This window comes from Camelus dromedarius, chromosome 12 (assembly GCF_036321535.1).
Source record: "Camelus dromedarius isolate mCamDro1 chromosome 12, mCamDro1.pat, whole genome shotgun sequence".
Lineage (NCBI taxonomy): Eukaryota > Metazoa > Chordata > Mammalia > Artiodactyla > Camelidae > Camelus > Camelus dromedarius.
In genome coordinates, this window is record NC_087447.1 from 65,421,306 (window position 1) to 65,445,575 (window position 24,270).

General features: G+C 43.9%; 2 protein-coding genes and 1 long non-coding RNA gene across 9 annotated transcripts in view; 1 reads left to right on the forward strand and 2 right to left on the reverse strand.

Moving 5' to 3' along the window:
* The window catches only part of MAML2 (mastermind like transcriptional coactivator 2), a 341,641-nt gene extending 323,994 nt beyond the window's left edge, over positions 1-17,647 (reverse strand). For both annotated transcript variants that reach the window (XM_031460615.2, XM_064492836.1), the window contains exon 1: positions 17,123-17,647. In XM_031460615.2, coding sequence (XP_031316475.2) covers positions 17,123-17,647 — 525 coding nt within the window. The remainder of the gene's footprint in view (positions 1-17,122) is intronic.
* LOC135322695 (uncharacterized) lies at positions 16,229-20,331 on the forward strand. 3 transcript variants are annotated; one of them, XR_010383486.1, is made up of 4 exons: positions 16,229-16,379; positions 16,899-17,233; positions 17,490-17,716; positions 20,126-20,331. It is a non-coding gene; the product is annotated as an uncharacterized LOC135322695 (long non-coding RNA). The 3 variants fall into 3 exon arrangements; XR_010383484.1 differs by having other exon boundaries at positions 16,899-17,716; XR_010383485.1 differs by having other exon boundaries at positions 16,913-17,716.
* Positions 20,332-22,752: 2,421 nt separating this feature from the next.
* CCDC82 (coiled-coil domain containing 82) overlaps positions 22,753-24,270 on the reverse strand; it is a 31,215-nt gene continuing 29,697 nt past the window's right edge. For 2 of the 4 annotated variants that reach the window (XM_064492837.1, XM_064492838.1), the window contains one exon: positions 22,754-23,864. In XM_064492837.1, the coding sequence (XP_064348907.1) occupies positions 23,799-23,864 (66 nt within the window). In that variant the 3' untranslated portion in view covers positions 22,754-23,798. Of the gene's footprint in view, positions 23,865-24,270 lie in introns of all 4 variants that reach the window. The other 2 variants (XM_064492839.1, XM_031460616.2) reach the window with 2 other exon arrangements.

The following is a 24,270-nucleotide window of genomic DNA, read 5'->3' on the forward strand; positions in this document are numbered from 1 at the left end:
GGTATCAATAATAAACCACCATGGCCCTCTTCCCCGCCCCCCCCCCCCCCCCCCCCCCCCCCCGCAGCTTGGATACCGCCTTGGAATTCTCTACACAGCCCTTCAGGTGACTACCACCAACCTCCCCTGGCTGCAAGTTGAAACACATTTGCCATTCATGGATCCTACATGTTCAAGCATTTCCTACCTCTTAAAAAACAGGAGAATGGCAACTGTCTCAAAGAGTAATCTGTGGCCCGTAGGCATTCATTCAGAATTCTGTCTGCATTTTAGACGAGTCAGTTCTAATTGTTATTGACTTTCAAATGCCTCAGGTTCACGTGGCTTCCAAAGTCAGGCCTGGATCATGTGTGAGCTGGAGTCCCTTATTGCCTGTGTAATTACCTTCTCCTAGATGCAGTTGGACACCATGACTGGACACATGGGCAGTGGCATCATCTGCTGTGTTCAAACCCCAGCTCCACTACGCATGACTGAGTGACCCGGCACATCCTTGCACCTCACACCTCAACTTCCTCATCTGTGAAGTGGAAATAAGATCATACCTACCTACTTCATCGTGTGATTGTGAGGGACCATGGGTTAAAACTCAAAAAAAAACACTTAGAAGAGTGCCTGACATGTTAAACACTTAATAAGTGTGATAAAAAAAAAAATGTTGAACCAAAAGAACACGTTAAAGATCAGTGTTTCACAGCTGGTACACGGAACATACAGCCACAGAAATAGAAAGGGTTGGGGTCCTTTAAAAATTCATGCTCACCCCAGTTCAGTTCAACAAACATTTACCAAACACTTGCTTACTAGATGTCCAATACTATTGTAATAGCAAAAATACAAAGATGAATAAGACACTTCTCTACCTCGAAGCAAAATCCTAACAGTTATGAACCTCTATACTTTCTCCAGATAATGAGAAAACACCATCACCATAAAAAATACACTCACTCTGGATCTGAGTGCATTCAAACTCACTTTTCAGCAAAGAGCTGCAGGTCCCTCTCTTAAGCTCCATCTAAGATCTGCATTCCAAAATAAACAACATCAAGGAGAAAAACTTGGACCAGTCTTGGTTTCAGAGATGAATCTGCTTCTTTGATTCAGGACCAAGCTTCTCTTCATAACAACCTTGCAGTTCTCTCCCCCCAGACCTGCGGGTTGACTCACTAGACTCCTAACAGAGGTAGCAAAGAGGTAGCCTTTCATAAATTAAAAACTTTTCTCACCTTGACTTGTATTCTTACAAATTAATGAATTAAAACAAACACACACACACACACACACATACACACACACAACTCTTTTTCTGGTCTCCCTTAATCTAGATTTGATGTGCCCTGAGTGTCTGACATCCTCATTCCATTCATGATTGTCATTCTTTCTAGGAGAGTCATTGCTTCAAAATATGTGTGGGTGTGCTTCTGGGAGCTCAAGACAGTCAATGTCCTCATCTTAGATGCAAATTCAGCGGTGCTGTGGGGCCCAGCTACCCCACTCTGCCAGCTGTTTGCCCTGCACCGTCAGGACAGTGGCTCTGCTCACCGGCAGAGTTAGTGCAGGCCAGTCTGAACCTCTTACCAGTCTCTAAAATGGGTGTAATAATACCCCAGAGAATAAACTTGTGTGTACACATTAGGTAAACTGCAAATTTGCCATTCAAAAGTACGATATTATTAGCACTTCTCAGCTGCTCCGACTCTGTTTCGCATCCGTAGGATAAAAAACCTACACTACACTCACCTTATTTACAGCACAGGGCTTCAGTGAGGACTGTATGGCTTGGCTCCATGCAGGAGCATACTGTGACCACTGCAAATGCCAGTTACTGCTTCTGCCTGCCTCCTGAGGGCCTGCTAATCCTCCATCTCCTTATGGCCCTGGTGCTAATTTCCTGAACGCTTTCTGTTTCTATAACTAATGACAGACAGTCTGCTTTTCTCAAAAGGAGCCTTTCGGCCATTTCTCTTTAATTCTCAAACCTCAGTGACTTCGAACAAAATGATCACGATAGCTCCAGGGCACAGAAAGTGCTGACATGGCCCCGCCTCCTCCCTAGAAGCATCAGAACCAGCATCTTGCACAGACAGGCCAGAGTAGCACGTGGCCTGGACCAGGAGGACCACTGTGCGGGCAGCTGTCCAAGCTCAGAGCAGGCACTAGCAAAGCAGCCCATCTTCTAGCTCTGAGGGTAACTATGTGTTTAGGGTCTCCACTTTCCCCTTCCCAGAGTGTGTGCTTCCTGGTAATCAACCCCAGTCAATCTCCAGTCAGCCACCTCAAGGAACGAAGAGCCATGCATGACTGTATCACTAGTTAAACTGACCTCATTCCTTTTTTTACTCTCTGTCCCTACCCCTGTTCCCTCTAAAATATGAACTCCGTCCAACAAGAACTTTGTCTCTCCTGTGTGGTCCAAAGGCCCGACACAGGACCTAGCATACAGTAGGCACTCAATATATGTAACCTCTATTCCATCATCCTTTTCTTTGTACCAGTATTTTCTACTCAAGAGATACTGGACTTGAGAATTTCAATCTGGGAAAAATCTTAAGAGATCATCACGGCCCTGTGTCTTTCAAATGGTTGTAGCACTGGACCATGGCCCATGTTTTTAATCATGTATCTTTATATATATATATATAGAGAGAGAGAGAGAGAGAGAGCGAGAGAGAGATGTACCTTTATATATGTTATACATAATACATATACACTTACACCTTAGTATAATTAAAAACTAGTGTTTACATAAAGTTATTTATGCTTTAGTGTGATTAAAAAATTAGTGCTATATATATATATACACACATATATACATAATATACACATAAGTAAACAGGAAGTGGAGACAGCGGAGGCCCACCACCTGTTCCTCCATCTCTCTTTCCCACTTCCATCCCTGAAAGATTCATAAAATATCTCTAGTTTAAAAGCTACTGATCTAGTCATTCACTCAACAAGTACTTATTGTAGATCCCAAATGTTCTAGGAACTGCCAGGGGCTGGGGATACAAGACTGACAAGGTCCCTGGTCCCACGGAGCTTACATTCCAGTGGGGACAGACAGGAAATGCACAAATAAGGAATCAGTGTAAATCCAGACAGTGATAAAAGTTATGAAGACAATAAAAGCTCTGTAATGCAATAAGTGATCGGGGAGAGGAGAGAAAAGAGACTAATCATGTATGTCTGCATTAGTTAGGGGAGCCGCGTGGGGGGGGGGGGTGTCTCTCCAAGGAGGTGATACCTGAGCCAAATCCCGTGTGTGAAGAGTAATCCATCCAAGCACAGCGGTGCAGAATCCAAATCTTTGGGGTTGCAGATGGGGAAACTAAGAAGCAAAGGAGGACTGACTGGTCCCAAGGTCGCCCTGTTAGTGAGCCATGAAGCTTGGACCAGAAAGGAGGTCTCCAGTCACTCCACACTTACCATTATGATACAGTGTTCTCTCTCCTAGTTTCTGCAATTTGGCTTACTCTTTTCTGGAGCAATTTCCTTTAAAGGTGACCTTTTCCATACTCTTTAATGCATTTCTTCACTTTTATTTTCTCTGTAAGTCACCCACATAATCAACCTGTGTCTATACACATACTAATAGTAGCATACTATATATACTAAAAATAACCATGGTAGACAAACGGGGTGTGTGTGTGTATGTAATGGGGATTTGGGGTACATTTGCTAAGCAAAAGTAAGACCCAATCTATTGGGAAAAGAAAGGGAACTCAACTTTCTTTCTTTTTTTTTTTTCCATTTTTTTTTTCAACTTTCTTTATCTTAGTATTTTTAAAAAGAAAAGAAATGTTACATAGCATAGTATCAAGCCTTTTCATCTAAAAATAAAAAAAAAAAAATCTTAGAAGAAAAGCTAAGGAGTTTAGAAGTTACTAGGGAAAAAAAAAAAAAAAAGGCACCAACTTCCTGGCTTTCATGTAACAGTGAAGCTGAGTGTGTCTACCTTTTGAAACAGAATAAATGACAACCACAACCAAACGCCCCTTCTGGCTTCCTGCTGGTTACATCTTGCTTTGTGAAAGAAGACACACTGGGCTGAACTGGAGCCAGCGATGTGATCCACGGAACCCCAAGATTCTAGGAGTTGTAAAAATGCAATTTGAAGAGCTGTGCTCCAACTAAATCAGGAAAGAGGGAGGGAGGGGGCTGTGCTATCAAAGAAATTCTCTAGATGGAATATTTGGTTGGGTACACTTTCCTTTGTTGGTTGGTTTGGAGCAGATCCTGTGCGTTTCTTTTTTCCAGTTCTATTAAATCCTTACACAGATCTGAGTTTTAAGGGCTTAGGCTGCCCCTGGGAAATAAGTGATTACACTCTCTGTTTAGGGTTTCAGTGATAAGGGGAAAAAAAAAAAAAGGCAGTGGATTGAATTCCCCTCCCCCAGGCCAATTTCTTAGTGACTCTCTTTCTCCTTGTTTCCCTTTAAAGCAGAAACATGTTTAAAAAATGAAATGGTGACATATAAAAAAATCCCATCCATTAATGTGCACTTCTCAATTGTTATACGTATATGAAAGAGAGGCAAACAGATGGGGAGCCTGATGTACACGGCCAGGACACCGGGCAATTCCTGAGGAAGGAAGGCTCTACAGTTCACATTTTATATTTCATGTAATTATTTCACAGGAGTACTGGAGTGGAAAACTTCTTTATCTAGAAAAATGTCACAAGTGTTAAGTGGGAGGAGCTGGGAGAAAAATCAGTGCTTCCCGCAGAAGTAAATGTAATAAATCAAACCCTAGTCCTACAACCGAGCTCCTGATCCTGGACCCCTAAACCCCATCAAATAGGCTCAGATAATGAGTGACTTGTTCCTGACTTCTAGGAAGGGGGATAAGCAATTCTGTGCGTTCTCCCTTCGCCACATCTGGACCTTGTTCCCAAGATTACTTCAGACCCTCCTCATGGGCACTTCCTCTATTTATTTATTTTTTAATTTGCATTCTTTTTTTATTGAAGTCTAGTCAGCTTACAATGTTGTGTCAGTTTCTGGTGTACAGCATAATGTTTCAGTCACACGTATACACACATATATTCATTTTCAGATTCTTTTTCATTATAGGTTACAAGATACTGAATGTAGTTCCCTGTGCTCTACAGTAGAAACTTGTTGTGTATCTATTTTATATATAGTAGTTAGTATCTGCAAATCTCCAACTCCCGATTTATCCCTTCCACTTCCTTTAAAAAACAAAACAAAACAGTCCCACCCTGGTCACCTCTCCTCTCCATTCTTCCTAACAGATCTATTTAAGGAGAGACTGAAGGTTGAAAAACAAGACCAAAGTATCAGGGAACGTATTCACAGGGTACCAGCCCAAAAGGGGCCTCAGAGCTGAGCCAGGTCACTCTGCAAGTGCCCCTTGTTGGTTTTCCCAGAAGGACAGTAAGCACCAGGGAGGTGAAAAGACTAAGTTGCTACTAGCTGGTATCAGTGGCAGCACGAGGACCTTCACCATCCAATTCCCCAGCCAGGACGCTCTGTGATCACTAATAAGTAAAGAAAGTAGAACAGAGCATCACTGTTCCCTCCCTCTTTACTTATCATTGATCGTGAAGTGTCAGATGGAAAAAAATGAGACACTTACAGTCATTTGCTACCAAAACAAACAACAACAGCGACAGGCATTAGAAACTCTGCTTTTCAAGACAACATGCTTACTCCCCACCCCCCCCACCCCCGAACTCGCCAGCAAAGTCTTCTGTGACCTAGAAGATCGAAGGCAATTACATTGCCCATATATATTTGCTATGCTGTTTGACTCTCCCAAGGGCAGCATAACAGTACAAGGGGAGTGACATCTTTATGAGGTTAACCCTTTCCTATTCTCAGGGTAGACTACCGAAGGCAGATGTGTTCCCTGGAGCGGAACAAGAACGCTGGAAATTTGGTAGTTAGGAGGAATGCCAGGACCAGGCCATCATCCAGGAGGGAAAAAATAAACTGTAGCTCAGAGAAATAGTGAGCTGGGGAAGCCTATGAGAAGGTTGTCGCACATGAAGTGCAAGCGAGGTGATGGGGGTCGGGGCTCGAACTACCATACAGCGAGGAGACAAGGCAAAGCAAGGAAACTCACGCGTGTTAAGCTCCACCACGTGCCTGACAACATGCTAGGTTCCTTCACGTATTGCCTCATTTAATCCTCACCACCTTTTGACATAGTTTCTATTATCACGAAAAGCAGAAAGCGAGCCTCCAAGATGTTAAGTAACCAGTCCTGGAGTCACACTCCAGAAGAGAAGGGACAGCCTTCCGTGCTAAGGTTTTCTGGCTCTGATTCAGTTACGCTCTGCTAAGCTACAGACCACCCCCAAAACTTAGTCGCTTAAAACAGTTAGGCAGTACTTCCCATGATTCTCTAGGGGGCTGGGCAGTTTCACCGGCGCTCACCCACTGTCCTGGCTGCGCTGGGTTGGAGGACAGGTTGGTCCAAGATGGCCTCACTCTCGTGTTGGTGGTTGGTACTGGTTAGAGGCAGGGGCACCTTGGTTCTCGACATGCAGAGGCTCATCCTCCAGTTGGCCAGACCAGCTTCTTTATAAGGTGATCTCAGTGTTTCAAGAGGACTTTTTTTAAACCATGTCATTGAGATATGATTGACATACAAACACCCAGGTATGCACCCAAGAAACCATCACCACCATCAAGGCCAAAAACATATCCATCACTTCCCCAAGTTCTCTCGCGCCCTCTTTATTTTTATTTACTTATTTGTTTGTTTTGCTTGTTTGTTTATGGTAAAAACACTTAAGATTTACCCGCTAAACAAATTCTCAGTCCAAGAGGGCTTCTTAAACCCCATCCTCACAAGTGACAGCACAATGCCATTTCTGCCCCATATTCTTGGCTAAAACAAATCACAAGGCTATTCAAGATTCAAGGGGAGAAACAGCACCTACTTTTCAATGGGAGGAGTGGTCCAGCCCCCTTACAAAGGGGCACGTGAGATGCAAGGAATCGCTGTGATCATCTGAAACACAGTCTACTGGAGGCTGTAAACTCCATGTCCCTTCTACCATCAAAACTGTAATAGAAATTCTCCCTTGCCCCCAACTGTACTTTTCATAGATTTACTGAAAGTTCTGAACAACAGGCTGACGTTTTATAACCTGGAAGAGACGTCAGAACACTTGGGTTCTAGTTCTACCTCCACCACTATGGAAACTGGGAGAATTTTCTTTTAAATGGGCTTTAATTTTTTCATCTAGGAGAAAAGGGTTTGGTCTGTTTTCTCTCTAAGGGCTCATGAGACTGTATAAATGGACAGAATAGTGTCTGTTTTTAGATCAATATGAACTAGCCCTCTTGGGGGATGGGCAGGATAGAGATGAGACAGGGCTAGAAATGAGATGGCTTCTATTTGCCACACACTCCCTCTTTCATTGCTGTGGGTTCAGAATTTGGGCGGCAGCGAGCCAAGGAAACGCCTTCCCATGGGTGATTGAAATCTCCCGCGATCTGGGTGCTGCGCTGACCATTTCTGTCCATTGGATGCTAAGCTGGCACGGGTCCCCGGGCATTATACCAAGGATTAGCGTACAAGTCCTTGCCTGTAGGGCTTCTAGACCTGGTTAGACAAAACAATTCCCATGCAGCACACACTCACCCCAGCTAAGCCGACAGTGGAGGTGAAGGGGCCCTGGAGCCGGCCCCTTCCTGAGGGAGCTGGGAGCTGTCTCAGAAAAGATATTGTTGCCTCTTCTATGAAAGATCAGGTTCCCAAGGAGAAAACTCATGTTTAATTTAGCACAAAGACAGCTCAGAATCTCTCTCTGGGGGACTGAGCCTGCAAACAGATCCACATGCAAAGAATCTAAGCAAGAAAAGGAAGCTCTCTTTGGTGCAATGGCCACAGGACTTGGGTGCGAACTTTCCCGAACCTTTGCCTCTGCCCGGTGTTTCTGTCAGGAGGATCGCTGGTCCCTCCAGTTTACCCTCAGGTCTGTGACCCTGCACTTGTTCAACGCTTCTGTGAAACAGCCCCGTAGGGTGATCCCACCAGCACATACCTTTTGCTGACTGCAATCACACAGTGCAGCGTGGCAACCTGCTGTGCGAGTCTTAGCTGGTTTAGCAAGCATCGGCCCACTTAGGTGCACAACAGCAACAAAAAATTAGTTTCTCAGCTGCTCAGCCAGAGAATGCTTTTATTTTTACATAATTTAGACTCCAGAGACCTCCAGAAATGAGCAGTGCACACAGAAGGATGGCAATCATCATTCCAAAGACACAGTACAGTACACATTGTATTCAATTAAGCCACTTCTTTGCACTCTGGTTACCATGACTCTAAAAGATTATACTGTGTAGCCAACAAACTCCTGGTAAGTTATTAGCAGTTGAAGCAAACTTTTGCCTTAAGTAAATTTTGAGGGGGGGGGGGAGAAAAGAAAAGAAAAAGACATGTAATTAACTTTCTGTTCAAATCCTTCAGAACTACCTGAAAAGACATCTGTTATTCAGTGGGGAATTCAAAGTGTTGGGTTTCATGTGGGTGAGAGTTATTAGTGCGCTGGAAAAGCTCCACAGAGAAAAGTCAACCATATTTCTGACAAAAGAGAATTTCTCTTTTAAATTTAATATTATCCCTTTCTTTTCAAGTTCTTCTGTTTCTTTTCTTCTTTGAAGTTTCTTTTTGGGGTGGGGTAACTAGGTTTATTTACTTATTCATGTTTAGAGGAGGCACTGGGGATTCAACCCAGGACCTCGTCCATGTTAAGCATGCGCTCTACCACTTGAGCTATACCCTCCCTTCAAAAGAGAACTTTTAAAATGACAGTGTTAATGATTCCATATTAATGGAGGAAACTGCCCTGACTCAGGAAGCAAGAACACTGTTAAACACAAAACAAAACAAACTCAACATAAATTTGATTCTACAGTTCCTAAGAATAGTATATTTCAAGCGAAAGAGGGGGATGTAAGTTGAAATGCTGGGGAATAAACAAACAAACAAAGTTGTGACTACATTCTTTGCTCTGAGTTGGAACCAGTAAATCCATCCTTGGCCAAACATCATCTGCCAAGAATAAGACTATTCTCATTCTAATCCTGTCACTTCTTCATAGAAACTTCGTGCTTTTGATGAAGAATTATCACCAGGAAAACTTGCTTTGAAGCCTTGGCAACATTGTCCTTGTGTTTCTTATGGAAAGTCACACACGAGGAGGTACTGAGCAAAGAAGAGATTCCAAGCTTAAGAACCACATCAAGGCTTGACATTTTCAACACGCTCCAATCAGGGTTGGGAAAAGGGCAAGTTTGGGTCACCTGCTCGTGTCCAGTTGCACTGAATGAACTAATTTTCTAGCAACTTGAGCTAGGGATGTGGCTTTCAAAGGCATAAACTGAAATCTCTACTGCAGGGAACTTCTAAGTCTTTGTGACTCTGTGACCAGATTCACTCAAGAGTTACTCACGGCTCTGAATTAATAATTCAGAAATAATTCAGAAATTTGGACTATTCAGTCCCAAGGATTCCAGATTCTCAATAGAAACAGCTTAAATTTCTCATTTACCCACACGGCCCACACACCACACTCCCAAGGTAACTAATGGAAACCCTGCCTTGATTCTAGAAGGAGTTAAGGAGTCAAATAAACACTCACTCTAGTCACGTTCTAGCATAGGAGTCTTAGAACCCCAGGAATGGAAGAGATATCAGTTGTTCCTGTGCTGAAGAAGGACACTATTTAACTGATTCCAGAAAAATGTAAATCTACTCCAGATGGCATCCCCATACTAAACTATTTAGGGAAATTGGATACCAGGGTATACTTCACTAACCATTTTAAATAAATATTAGAGAGAAAATCCATACCCTTCCACAAAATATCACTGACACCATTCTGGGGATAGAATCCAGAGCTGGGAAAACCATGAATCTGACATGAGTGTGTCCTTCCCACATTAATAATAACAGTTAAAATGTATTGTGTCTCTTAAAGGAGCCAGGAAATTACCTCATTTACTCACCCACCCTCAGTAGTTAGTTCTATCACTATTGTTCCATTTGACAGGTGAGGAAACCAAGGCAGGAGAGTTTAATTAACTTAACCAAGAGGACACAGTTATTAAGCGGTGGTAGAGCTGTTATCTGGAACCAGGCAGTCTCACCCAAGCCCCAAGCCCCTAAGTTCTCCACTGCCTTGCCTCCTTAAACTAGCTTTAACACTTCAGTTTCCAACCATACCCACACCTGCTTCAGACTGTAAATTCTACGAAGGCAAAGGCTACATCAAATTGCTCATCGTGGATACCTTAATTCTCTGCACGATGATTCTTTATTGAATTAATAGATAACTTCTCCAAACTCCAAAAGCATCCAAGTCCACAATCTTGATAGGAAATTTCAGAACCTTTGCCAAAACTCATTAAGACCTATGGAGGCCATAGTGCATATAAAATACTGTTATTTGCCCATTTCATAGCCATCCCTTTGGCAATTTGGTTGTAGTAGGGCCTAGTTCTCTAGCCTTCTTCAAGCCTGGTAGAGAATACATAAACTTCTCTCTTCATCCCCTTTCTCCAAGGAAACAGAACAGCTTTCATCCTTTCACACCTGTCCCTTAGCTATGTGTAGGAAAGGGTCAGAGCTGACAGCGGTCGGTAGACAGCCCATTAGCTACGGGCAGTCTCTCAGCATCCTGCCTTGAATCAGGGAGATGAGGAGCCACCTACTCCACAGGGAGCCTTCCCTGAGCCCGGTGAGCAGGGACCAAGCAGGGGGAACGTGTCTGACTGACCCTTAGGGCAAGTAACAGATCGGTAACACACCTGCATTACAAAGCCAGGAAGAAAGTAAGTGTATCTCAAAGAGCATCTGAGATCGCAGCTTCTTACACATTTCTGCTCACGATTTTCTTTTCTTCTTCTTTCTTTTTTTTAATGAAAAGAACTTTTCCAAGGTAGTAAACAAGCAAACTCATTCGTTGGGAAGATCAGTTTACACATCAGGAGAAGACACTTTTACCCACGGGGCCATTTTTCTTTGCACCGGGAAGTCTAGCCAGTCTAAGACGAGAGGTGTAGTTGCTTCTGCTTCTTTTAGTTTCTCTTCTGCGTCTAGCTAGCGTGCTTTTAAAACCACCTCCTTGCGATGCCAAAGGCCGTGTCACGCTGTCTATAACTCACAGCGAATGGGAGAAGTGTGTAAATAGCAAGGCATTAAGCAGCTCAGGGGACTTGAAGATAGGTAATACAGAACACTTAGGCAGTGCGCCATGCGAAGAGGCTGCTGGAGGGGAAATGTAATACTTGTCTTCAAGTATATGAAGGATTATTATTGCTTCATAGACGCCGACTTCTTTGAGCCTTCCTTGCTTCTGATCTACTCTTGCCAGAGCTCCAGACCCTCCGGGAAGGGGATCGCCCTCCCCTGTGTCTCTCACGGCTCACACCCCCACCACGGTGTCAGCCAGGCTCCGCGCTCGGTCCCCGAGGTTCACACACACCTGCACGCAGCTACCCCACTCCTCCTTTCCACCTTCTCGCCCTCCTCCCAGGCCTGTGGGTGACCCACACTCTCCATAAAGCGCTGCCTGGCCTAAGTTTGAACCTCTGGCTTCCCAACTACTAACAGCACTCGTGTTTTGAGTGCCTAATATGTGGCAGGCACTATGCTGACTGCTTTGCAAAGAGAACATTAGCTGTACTTTACAGATGAAGATACTGATGCCCCCACAGAATAAAATTACTTCCCCAAGATCCTACAGTGAAGTAGGTGTGAAGTAGGGATCAAACACAAGTCAAACTATAAAATCTAGGCATGAAACTCTTTCATTTACCAAACCTTTATGCCTCTGTCTCCTTGTCTGTAAAATAGCCAAATGTTGCTGATCTATCCTCCTCTTTGTATTTTTAATTTTTTGATTTGTATTTTTGGGGGGCGGTAATTAGTTTTGCTTATTTATTTTTTAAATGGAAGTACTGGGGATTGAACCCAGGGCCTCATGCATGCTAAGCACACACTCTACCACTGAGCTACAGCCTCCTCCCCTCTTTTTTTTTTTTTTTTTTAAGCATTATATAAAATATACAATAAAAGTGCCTTGACATCGTAGGCACTTTTCCTGTCCCCCTCTCTCTCTGGTTTTCTGTATCAGTTTTGGTCCATTCTACCTAGTTAGTCCTTTTGCCAGTTACCTTATCAATGTGGTCCTGATGTGCCCACTAGACTGTAAGTAAGAAGGGACCATGTCTTTAGCTGTATTTCTCTCTATTCTCCCACAGGCCCTGTTAAAGTGGGAGGGAAATTATCACGAAAATGCAGAAGAAAGAATTTAGAATTGTTTTCATTAAGTGTAATCCTGCCTATGAACCTACAAAGGGTCTGGACTGGAGCACAAGGAAGTGGCGGAACCCACTTGGAAGGGTTTAGCCACCACGCACAGCAGACAGAACACGATGATTTTTCTCAGATTCCCTTCTAGGCTTTTCAAGATGAAATAGCAGCGCTAAAAAAAACACACACACAACAACAATAAAAACAAAATCAGCCAGTCAGGGCCACTCTTCTTAGTCATACTGAATTGTTAAGCTTAAGAACATTTGAAAACCTGTGTTTGTCTTGATCCTTAACAAAAGGTTTCCCGGCGTAAGGAAGCCATGCAGCATTAAACTTTAAGGTTTGGAAAACTTTGATAAATATCACCTAGCAACGGCATTATTTCAAAGAAAGTAGATGGCCCTCTATAAACAAACGTTGACCTAAACTAAGCAAGACATCTCGGTTGACATAATAACACGACTTTACTGTCAAAACAAGCTTTCTGTCCATTTTTGATAAAGGATCGCACCAACTTCTCTCTCTACTTGAACTCTTTTGCCTCTGTAAGATCTTATATTTACTGGAAAGAAGTAATAGGAAGGTCCTGGGTAGATAAGAACTCTCCCTTTATTACTTTGTTCTGGAAAACAGAACAAAAATAGGTCAGTTCTCAAGGAAATGATGGCTGCATATATAAATAATGCAAACACTCCTATCCCGGTCCCACGGAAGATGCTCATCACACAGACAGCTACAGACACCCAGATCTGGCCAACGAATCATTTCTGTTCTTGCCACCCTGCAACTACCCGCCCCACAGCCCTCAAATTTTAAATTGTCAATTGGAAACTTGATTATTATCAGTTAAAAATAACCAGGGAACTCTGGCAATGATTTAACTTGTTTGACTTTCTTAAGCTAACAATTAACATTTTAGACTATTGTTGACAAAATATTGAACTTTCCCATGCCATGTGTGCAAACTGCTTTTCTAATACTGCTGACACACTCCAGCGGAGACACCTTTCAAAACTGCTCCGGTCCACGCAGGAGCCTGTAAAAGGCCCTAAACACTTTTACACCGCGGCACATTTTAACGAGGATTTCCTGGGACCTTCAGGAACACTGAAGTACACGGATAGCTCAGTCTTATCTTGACAGCACTGCATTTGAAATACCAATCCCTCTATTTACAATAAAAGCTATTTCACCATTTAAAACAGACAACTGAAAGCTTAAGTACACTTTTAATCCCTGGCAAAACCGGTATGAGGATTCATTGTTTAGCAGTTTATTATTAGTAATACTAGTAATAATGCCTTGCATTTCTGCGGTGCTTAATTTTTTTTTTTCTAAAGCCTATTCAGAAACACATTCATTTGCTTTCTCAACAAGCCAGGGCAGCATTATTATTCTGTTTTTACGGACGACTGCTAAGTAACTTGTCCCAGGTCACCCCAGCTGGTTCGTGATCAAGCAGGCACGGACCCGGGGATGCAGACTCTTCGTCTGATCTGCTTCTTTCCCTCCACACTACATTAGAGAAAAGATAATCTCTGAAGCCAAAGATGACTTGGAACCACTTATCTATCCATCCTAGCAACACAGTCGAAGCAACAGAAAAAGAGCTTGTCTCAGGCAAAAGGGAAAGATTAATAATGCACCATGGAAGCTCTAAACCTTTCTGGTCCATGGACCAGCAATTATTCAGTTTCACAGTTCATTCAAAGATTCAAACATACTTCACCAGAAAATGATTTAGTGCCTAAAGCCTGCTCCAAGTGGTTGGAAATGCAGATCTGCTTAAAGCCCTCTGAAAGGCCCTGTTCCTACAGTCTCTGCAGTAATGGGGCTTCCCCTGAACTTGGACTTGAGCTAAATGAAGAAACTGGCTGACTAAGGGCTGCAGAATTAGGCTCTCAAAGTGGACAGAATTAGAACTGGCTTAGAGGTTATTCTTGCATTGTTCACGCAACTTTGGCTATTGGAAATCTCAGACATGATAAATTTCTTGCAGTACAGCACCTCTCAAAGTCAACACTCTCCCACAGAACAGAAGTTCTCCTCTCACCTCATTCAGATATTTCTGACGATACACAAGGCACGGTACTAGCAGGTATGCAGGACACAGTTTCCATCCGAGGACACAGTCAGGGCATATGCTATTTTAGGTGATCAATAGTCTCTCCCTTTCTCCAAAGGACATTTATGGCCACTTATGGAATACGAATTAACTATTAAAGGGATACCTTCAACACACCTGGACAGAAATAAATCTGGTTACGGACACATTATTCCAAAAGAATTCTGACACTCCTTCTGTGCAGAGGCCCCCTTCAGTGAATGGTGTTTCTGAAAATAAGGGGAGCCCGAGCAAAGTGAGACCTGCAAATCTAACGGGCTCAGTGAATCACCACTCCTGAATGCCCAGGCCTCCCTTCGGACACAATGTTATCAGGTCAATACAGTACTTGCATCACCATCTCTGAGTACCATGCTGAGTAACAAAGCGCCAAATTTAGAAACTAAAATGGAGAAGGGAATTTCCAATAACTGGAATAGGGGTGTTGGGTCAACCCTGGCCACGGCACACGTTCGCAATGGAAAGCCACCATTAGCAATAACTTGCACATTGTCCTCCCAACTCTCACTGCATCGCTCATCATCACTGCACTCAGGGAGGCAGCTCCTCTAAAGGGAGGTTTCAGGAGATGACTGGTAACTCAGAGAGAGAAAACAGACCCCTCCTAGACCAGGAGTGGTCTTGTAGCCACCTCTGGCTTCTGCAGCTGTGAGTCTCCAGTCGGGAAAGGCCAGGCGCCGCGCTCGCCCTCCCTCCCAGCGTGGATACAGCCACCGTAAAGTTACAATAACCACTGCAGTCGGTTTCATTTCACATCCCAAAACCCCCAAGAAGAGGAGGCAGCCTCGTCTTCCTTCCAAATTCGAGAAAGGCAAAAACCACAAGAACGAGGCCATAAACAGACACCTTCCTGGCAGAGGCTGGGATGTGATGGCTATGTCTGCTCTTGGCACCCAGGACAGAGATCAGTCTTCTCCTCTGAGAAGGGCTGGGCGCCTGGTTCCCTGTATCATCCCCAGAAACACTTACCAGGAGACGGCGGAGCACACAAAGCCGTATTATTGGGAGACTTGCAGACAGATTATAAATTGACTGGGGACAATCAAGGCATTTAGACACTTTTGGCTGCAGATGCCAGTGACACACACGCACATACAAACCTCATTCTTCTCTCCATTCGAGTGATTCTTTTCCAGCCCCTCCCCCCTTCACCTCAGCATCTCTGTTTCAGGAAACAAACTCCCCTTGCTGTCCTAGGGAGTTCCAGGGAGAGGTGGGGATACAGCAGGTGGGAGGGAAAGGAAATCAGGCCTTGAAGCGCTGATAGAACCCCACAGGCTAACTGTATCCAAGCATAAAACAGCAAACACTGGGCAGTTTAACTGTTAGTTATTTTTCATCTGGAGTTGGCGCCAGGAAGTTGCAGTTCTAGGCGTCCCAAGCCAAATGTGTGTGTGGTGGGACAGAGGAGGATCAGTCTAGCCCCCGGAGTTTCTGGAGCCTTCACCACCACAGACCCAGGCCAGGGATAAGGAGGAGCCGCCAAGCGGCATCCATGTGGGCCTGGCTGGAGGACGGCCTCTCCCTACGGCTCCTTCTCCAGCTCCCTCGGAGGCTTCTGGAGGCCGTTTAGGCTTGCCTGGCCGTTTCCTGTGGCTGACTTTCATCAGGGCTTGCTTGGGCAAACTGGAGCGGCGCTGTCAGCAGACACGGGACTTCCGAAGCCCCGCAGAACTCAGAAATTGGAGGAAACTTCCAGGGCTGCAGGGCAGGGCTCCACCTTCTACCCAGAGGCCACGGCCACAGCCCAGCAGCTTGGCGGGGGTTGTGGGGGGGAGAAGCCAGTGCACGGCAGGCAGTCACCTGACCAGGACTGGCCCCAGGAACCAATGATTCGAGGGCTGCTCCCTCTGGGATGGGGTGTGTCCATGCCTCTGAGGAAGAACTTCCAGCCAGAAACTTAATCACAACTTTCAGGTCTGAGGTCCTGTCACCAGGAGTGGCTGAAGACAAGGTACTTTCTAGGATGACAGCATGGAAATAGCCCCCTTGCGCCTGCCCACTTTAATGCATGTTGTAAGTCAGCACTGCCTGATCATAGCGCCTGAGAAAAGCAGCTGGGTGGGGGCACTGGGGGCGTCTAGAGGAAATCAGGGCCTCTTAAAAACATGCCCTCACCAGGCTTTGGGGTAGTTCCCCCAAATTTGGTTTTTGAGTGAGGGGACCCTCAGGGAACTTCATCTGTTAGATTACCATTTACATTCTCTTCACCCAAGGACAAGGGGCCACTTCAAAGAGGGGAGAGGAAATGGGACAAGAAGGAAAAAGCCTGGATAAAGGGCAGCTGGACTGCTCAGTGCTTTCAGGCTCAGCACAGCTTGCTGGGCCTAGTCAGTGCTGGCCAGCCAACGCAGGAGGCTCCCTGAGACAAGGCCTTCCTCAGGGGCTCAGATCTTGCCGCTTGTAGCCAACCCTTCTACAAGCTGTGGGCCCCAGGGAGCCTCTGGAAAACGCAAGTTTCTGACCACTTAAGGAATATTCTTCAAGGCAAGGAAAACTCATGAATGAGCACCCGCAGAACTTGACAAGAAAGAGCAGAACACTGCACAAATGACACACCTAATGGCCTCTGAGGTCATCAGGTGGCATCTTGGCCCTTTTCACTGCCGTCCACCCTACATCAGGCCGAGGAAAGCTCCACCCTCACTAAAGGCCACATGACCACAGCCAGAATCAAGAGAAAACCAGGTGCCTTACCGCGATCAGGGCTGAGTTCCTCTGGTCCCCGGGGGTCGAAGCCGGTGGCTGCTGCTCCCCTTCGATCCCACTGATCCCACTGCTGCCACCATTATTGCTGCTGTCCAGCAGGTGCTGCTGGTGGTGATGGTGGTAGTCTGGCGGGGGCGGCGGGGCTGCTTGCGTGGCCGCTTGGGAGGCTGTGGGAGGTGCGGCAGGTGGTGGTGGAGGGGCTGTCGTCGTGGTGGCCGCGGTGGCAGTGGCCTTGGAGTGTTTGCCGGCCTTCCTCGCCCCCTGGCCATGCTGTACAAGGCTCAGGAGCTGCAAGGTGCTCTCTCTTTCCCTATCTGAGCTCTCAGCCCTACCACGTTCATAGCGTCCTTCACAGCTCAGGTGGTGCTGGCGGCAAACGGCGATTCGAGCCCGAAGGCGCTCCACGATGGCACTGTGCACTCTCGGGGTGACAGAGCCCCCTCCAAGGAGCCCCGCCCCAGGGGCCCCCCCTAACCCTCCGGTGGGGGCCTGCGGGGGCGCTGTGTCCCCCATCTTACTGGACACAATGATTGCTGCCTCCGGGATGGTGAAGTGGAAGGAGGCTATTGCTGGTTACTGCAGGCAAGTCTGCTTTTGACAATGTGCGCTCAGTGTTCAGGGCCACATGAACAGAGGTCTTCAGAGATTGAGGGGGGAGTCGTGGAGAAGGTATGGGGGAAGGGAGTTAGTGAAAAAGAGGGTGCGGAGAAAGAACAGAAACCAATTGCAGAGGATAAGTTGGAAACAAACCCCAATCAACTTAGTCTAATTGCATTTGACAGCTCTGGAGAAGTTGGACAGAGTTAGTGGGGTTTTTTTTCCCCCAGCAAGCCGACAAGAGCCACTAGGTACTTCGTAAACACACGATCTGTGGGTTAGAGCAAGAATTCAGGGATTGTCAAGGGAGAGAGAGAAACAGACAGCAACAGGAATTGAGAGAGAGGGTAATGGAGAGCTGGATTCCCCCTTACGTAGTTGTTTCTGAAGATTCTTTATGGGGATGTTTCTGCAAAGAAACACATTTCCACCATGCTCGATGGAACCCCCAGCCTTTACTTTTCCTCAGGTTTAAAAAAAAAAAAAAGTGCTGTTTCAGAAGCTTTTTTGAAGTCAATGTTCAAAACGTACAAAAATCCAGAGAGACTGTCTTTTGGTTTTTAATTTTTCCTCCCTTTCCCTTTGCTCCGGTGTTTTCTCCTGGGGGGGGGGGGGTGCTGTAGGATGTCTTCTCTCCAAAGAGGGAGACAGCTTTTCAATTGTTAATGTCAGTAACTGGACTTTTGGACCATGCTTTTTTCTTCAGCTAATCCAATCACCGGTAAAAGCCTCATTCCCTGTAAGGTTTCCCAGCTTTAAATGCAAGCAGTCTGAAGTCACTAGCCACTGAGAGAGAGCCTTCAACACATTTTTCTTTTTCTTTCCCGCTTACGTTTCTATTCCTCACCCCCGGCTCTATTCTAACACAGTATCAAGAGAGACAAACTCTTCCGAGAGTAATTTACAAACGATGGTCAAACTTACAAACTTCCAGCAAATTGCACCGAGTCATGTCCAGCCACTTTTCTGTCCACTTTTGTACATTCCATCCCCGGCCAGTGGATCTGAGGGTCTGGACTCGCAATAAGCAATGTGGTTCTATCTCTTGGATGGCTCCGCGTTAGAGATGGAAAAGAAAGTAGCTTGTCTTTTCCTTTCTCTTTCCCGTCTGTTGTTCGCCGCTTTGCTGACACTGGCTCCCCTGCCCGGAGTCACGGCGCTACACAGGCTTTCATTGTGCTCCGATAGGAGAGGGAGAGAAAGAGAGAGAGTGAGACAGAGGGAGAAAGAGAGAGCCAGCGAGCTGCAGAGGGGGTGGGGGGGGCCGGGGGGCGGGGGGAGAGCTCGCCCGAGGCTCCCTGGTGGAAGGCGGGTGCCACTGCACGGGCGAGCGGCCGCAGCCGGCGCCGGGGAAAGGGGAACGCAGAGGGCCTCCCAGCGGCTGAAGAGGTGAATCCCAAAGCCTGCGCGTCTCGGCGGCGCGCGCAGCTCGGCCTCCTACTTGGCTCCGCGGGGAAGGCTGGGGAAATTCCCCAGCCTCTACCCGACTACTTCACCGGCTCGAAATGTTTCAGAAATTCCCGGCCAGGGAATGTATTTTCCCTCCCAGACCTCCGTTACGCCCCCCTGAGGATGTCGTTTTCATTTTTCAATCAGTTGTCAAAGACACCCCTGAGCACCCTAGTGAGAGCTGGGTGAGCACTGGGAGATGCTCATTAGTGTCACAGGGAGACGTAGGGTGTGTGCGTGCTGAGGGCGGGGGGAGGGGGGAGAGAAGAGGCAATCACATCATTAGCTGCTAAAGGGACAGCAGGTGTCTCTACCTGCCCGCCTGTTTTGTATGTCTCTGGCTAAGTCAATCTGGATGATCACAAGCAAAGCAGTAGGAATAAATACAGTATTTTGCTAAGATGATATTGCCAATATCAGTTCTAGGAAAGAAAAAAAAATGTCTTTGAAAAGGCAAGGCTGCGTATGACAAGCTAAATGCAAGATCTGAGGTCTGCACAGCTGTCTGGTTTACATGTATAATGAGGAAAATGATTATGTAGTAGCCGAGAAGTTTAATAACACAAATCAAATAGATCTGACACAGATGGTTGTCCCCTCATCTTCAGATAACCTCTACCTTTAAGATCTCAAGATGTATACTGGAGTCTGCTTATTATTATCAATTACGGAGAATCAATTAAAGTGAGCACAATACTGGTATAGTCAGTGTAACAGAACACATCTGACTCCGTATTAGATCTGTTCCTTTGGCTTTAACCCTGTGCCCTGTTTCCTAGGCTTAGTCTTGCTAGCTCTGTACCTTTTTTAAAAAATGTTACCTTTAGCCTGAAATATACAGGAGAGCCTATTCTCCAGGCTCCGACCTCTAAGGATATCAACACTTCCGCACTTATATAAAGACAACAAGTTGCAGGATAGAAAATAATGTTTGTCTTGTTACAGGTTTTACAGGGGCACCATGACCTGATCCACGGGAACAGCTGCAAGATCAAAGAATTCCTACAGCAAGAAGTTTGCAACAACCAACAACACCCTCTCCCTTTTTTAGTATAAAAGGAGCCTTAATTCTGACTTGGGGAAGATGATTCTCTAAGACATTACTCTGCCATCTTCTGAGCTGAATAAAGTCGCTATTCCTTGCCCCAATACCTCGTCTCCCAATTTATTGGCCTGTTGTGCGGTGGGCAGAACGAGCTTAGACTCGGTAACATCAAGACCATAAGTATTCTGTGTATCCTAACGTGGAAGTCACTTGGATTTCAGTTCTCAAGCTATGGGGCTTTGTTAATTTAAACCAACTCTGGCATTTCAGTAACACCATCCTGCTTCAAACTGAGCTGTGGACAGAAGTGAATGGGTAAAATCAATGCAAACATTTTAAGACTGGCTTAATCTATAATTTAATTCTCGATAGGCTGGCCTACATCGGTCCATTTTATTTTCACAAATCCTGGAATGTCAGTTTGAAGTTGGGGACCAAGTGCACTCTAATGGAATATAACTGTTTTACTTTTCATTAGAACACACTTCTATCAGTCCCTTCCAAGGCTAAGTTCCTCACCGCTCATAAAGAAAGGCAGAAATTTATCTTTTTTATGTACACAACTTTGAATGGAGAACTCTCTAGTTAGGTGTTATTTAAATGTGGAGTTTTGATCATTATAAAATGTTCAAATATAAATGGGATTTTTTAAGTTTATTCATTAAGCATTATCTTATATTGGTGCTTTATATTCAGCAGTCATACTTGATAAAAGAGAAAAAATTAATATTTAAATTTAAAACTTACTGTTCACTCTAATAGTCCTGTAGTAGCATTCGTTTTGATTAATAACAAAGTCCTTAGTCAAAATCTGCTGTTCCCAAATGACATAAAGTCAGATACCTATGCTAGATAGGGACACACCTTAAAAACTTGTCAAGCAAGAATTTAATACATTGTCATACTATATTCTAGTTGTGTAGGACACGCCTCTACAGTGTCTTTTGTACACATTCACCCTTTACAGCCATTTAATTTCAAGCTGACGTCATTATCATCCACATCCTCATTTCTACTCACATCAGTTACTATTTACTCACAGTCACTTTTTCAGGAACAGCACTTCACATGTATTTCCCTTAATCCACAAATAATCCTGAAGGATAGGTATTATTAATCTCATTTATAAATGAGGAAACTGAGGCTCATGGAAATTAAACTATTTGTTCCGGTTCATATAACTAGGAAGTAACAGATCAGGACTTGAACTCAAGGCTGATTTCAAAGCTATGCTCTCTTAACCACTGGGTTTGCTGCCTCAGTATCAAGTGTGAAAAGAGTTACAGGGAAGCCAGACTATCCCCAAAATAGCTCAAGGGCTGCAATTACACCTCAATCAACATGCTGGCGTCTAAGCAAGTCCCATAATGCCTCCAAGAAATGAGTAGTGAATAGAACTACTCATCTGAATATGAGAGCAGACAAGTGAGAAAATATGGTCAATTACATCCAGCTACCAATAAAATAAACATTTCTTTTTTCCTTGTCTTTCCCTTTTTATGGAACTGTGCACTCTTATAACCCTAAAGCTTCTGCATACCCCTATGATTTTTTCAAGCATTTATTCCTTTTTATTTGTCTATTTGTCTTCCTCATCATCCCTACTATTCACAGCTAACACAAAGCATTTAACACTCCAGTAATAAATGCCATCTAAAAAGTGCGTAGACATGTGAGATTTATAAGTTTACAAACCATTTTTTGCATTATATAACATCAATATTGATGATGATAAAATAATACAGTATGTCATAATACCTGTGAAAGTTAATTCTGCTTTTTCAACATTTCTATTTTCTTCTAGACTTCTTGCTTTTGGCCCCGTGATCCATGCAAATTCTCATTTCCCAAGAGCCTGTCTCTTTGCCACTCTTTCGGTGTTATCATGTACATAAAAGCCTCTTGTGCTCTCCAAACACCCACTGAAGATGCTTGTTCGGTTGCAGTGACCTCAGACATCAGCAGAACTCGCGATTAGCATCTCCTGATCAACGGTCAGAATGCTGTTCTAACAGGAAAGATGCTTCAAACCAGCAAGATACCTGACCTAGGAACTGGGTCAGCTGCCATTGTAGGTCCCTAAAATCATGAGTACCTTCATTTTTACAAATTAAATGCATGCTGTGAAAAGAACAAATTAATTTTTGAAACTCTCCAGCTGGAATTCTCACTCTTCAGCTGTCTCAAGCTCGTCTGTAGTGTCACATACCATCACTTCAGCCTCAGCTTTCAATCGTGGCTTCATAGGGTTAAGGATGATTTCCATATGCCCATGAAATAATAATAATACAGATATGTGACTGAAATTTCTATTTCACACTTAAAAAAAAAAAAAAAAAAGGTGTGCACTCCTCACAGGAAACAGCACCAGTGTGCTCACAACTTTGTAAGCTTCTCCTACCTGTTCTGTTTACAATCATCATGGCGTAATTATGGAAAATGAATTGCAAAAAATATTCAGCATTCTCTAGGTAAGGACTTAATAAAATGTAGTTTTTAATGTAGACACTACATACATACTGAAGTCCATGCCGTGAACCCCATAATAGGGGATGCCAGGTTCAACCAAAACTTGAAGTAAGAAACAAGTACCTAAAATTCCACCGGAAAATAGATACCACTAGAACACCATTTTTAAGAATTAAAGATACAGAATAGACAAGGTCCATTGGATCACTCCAAAGCCATTTTACTTTTATTATGTTACGGGAAAATTTAGAGGTGCAAAGCAATGCAGATGCCAAAATACGCTTTTAAACTATTTTTGGCTGAATTTGTCTCTTTGAGATCTTCTAATCCTAACAAATACTTCTATGGGAAAAGTTCTGGATAAAAATAAATAAAATACATCTTAATTATTAACACAGACAAAATTGGATAGAAAAAAGAAAGAACATTATGAAGCATGAAAATACATGTCATGAAATTATTCCTGAATGTGAGGGTTGGAAGACTCTGCAGACCTGAAATCTATTTGTAAGGGGAACTTCAGAAAAGAAAAAAAAACAAAAAACAAAAAACACTCCTCTACTTCGAATGGGTAAACTAACAGTTTGATTCTGAGGCAAGGGAACTGAACTGTATGAAACACTGAGGTTTCTTCCATGGCCCACTGATTTAGATAATGATAGTAGTAAAAAATATATTCGTGAAGATCGTTTAACACTGCAAAAGGGTAATAAACAGCTCTGGGCAGGGATGCAGCAGTAAATACACAGAGATGTTAGTCTAAATACATTTAAATACAGTGTTTTTCTACTAAACTGACAGGACATAAACAGCTTATTCACTTGATAGTCATCTGTTATAAAGGCATTGTTATATAACTTTAAAATACACTTAATTAAAAATTATTAAGCTTATGTTTCCTATGTACAGCAGATAAAAGCTTTATTAAACGGTAGAGTGCCGTCTCATGGAAATTCCGATGAACATATGTTACACACAAGATATTTTGCCATGAAGATATACATAAAATATACAAATATGTCACATGATACAGAGAAATAAGACTCATGATCTTCACATTTACAGGAATTTATAAAATCTTCTCTGAAGGAAATGTGTTACAATTCAGTCAAACTTCTCATCTTGAAAGTAATCCGCAAAATTGAGATATTCTTGAAGTTGACCATATTTCTGTGTATACAATAAAAAAGCTAGTTATTTTACTCAAAGCGATGAAGATAAACTAGGCCTTTTCAATCTACTGACACAAATAGGAACAAGTTTATCTCATGGAAATTGTGAACAAAATTCTTTTTATCATAAACAGGGACTCAAAACTTCAAATAAGCATTTCTAATTCAGATAAAGCATTGGAAAGAGATCAAAAATGAACATTAACTTCATAACTTTCTTATAAATTGTAATTTTTCTATTATATTGATAGTAGAAGTATAACAACTTCAATAATTTATTCAACAAAAATTTGTTGAACACACAGCACATCTCAAATATTCTACTAATGACTGTCTAGGTACCAAAAATAATTGCTTTCCCTGCCCCTACGGAGGACAGAGTTCAGCAGTGACAACCAGTTACA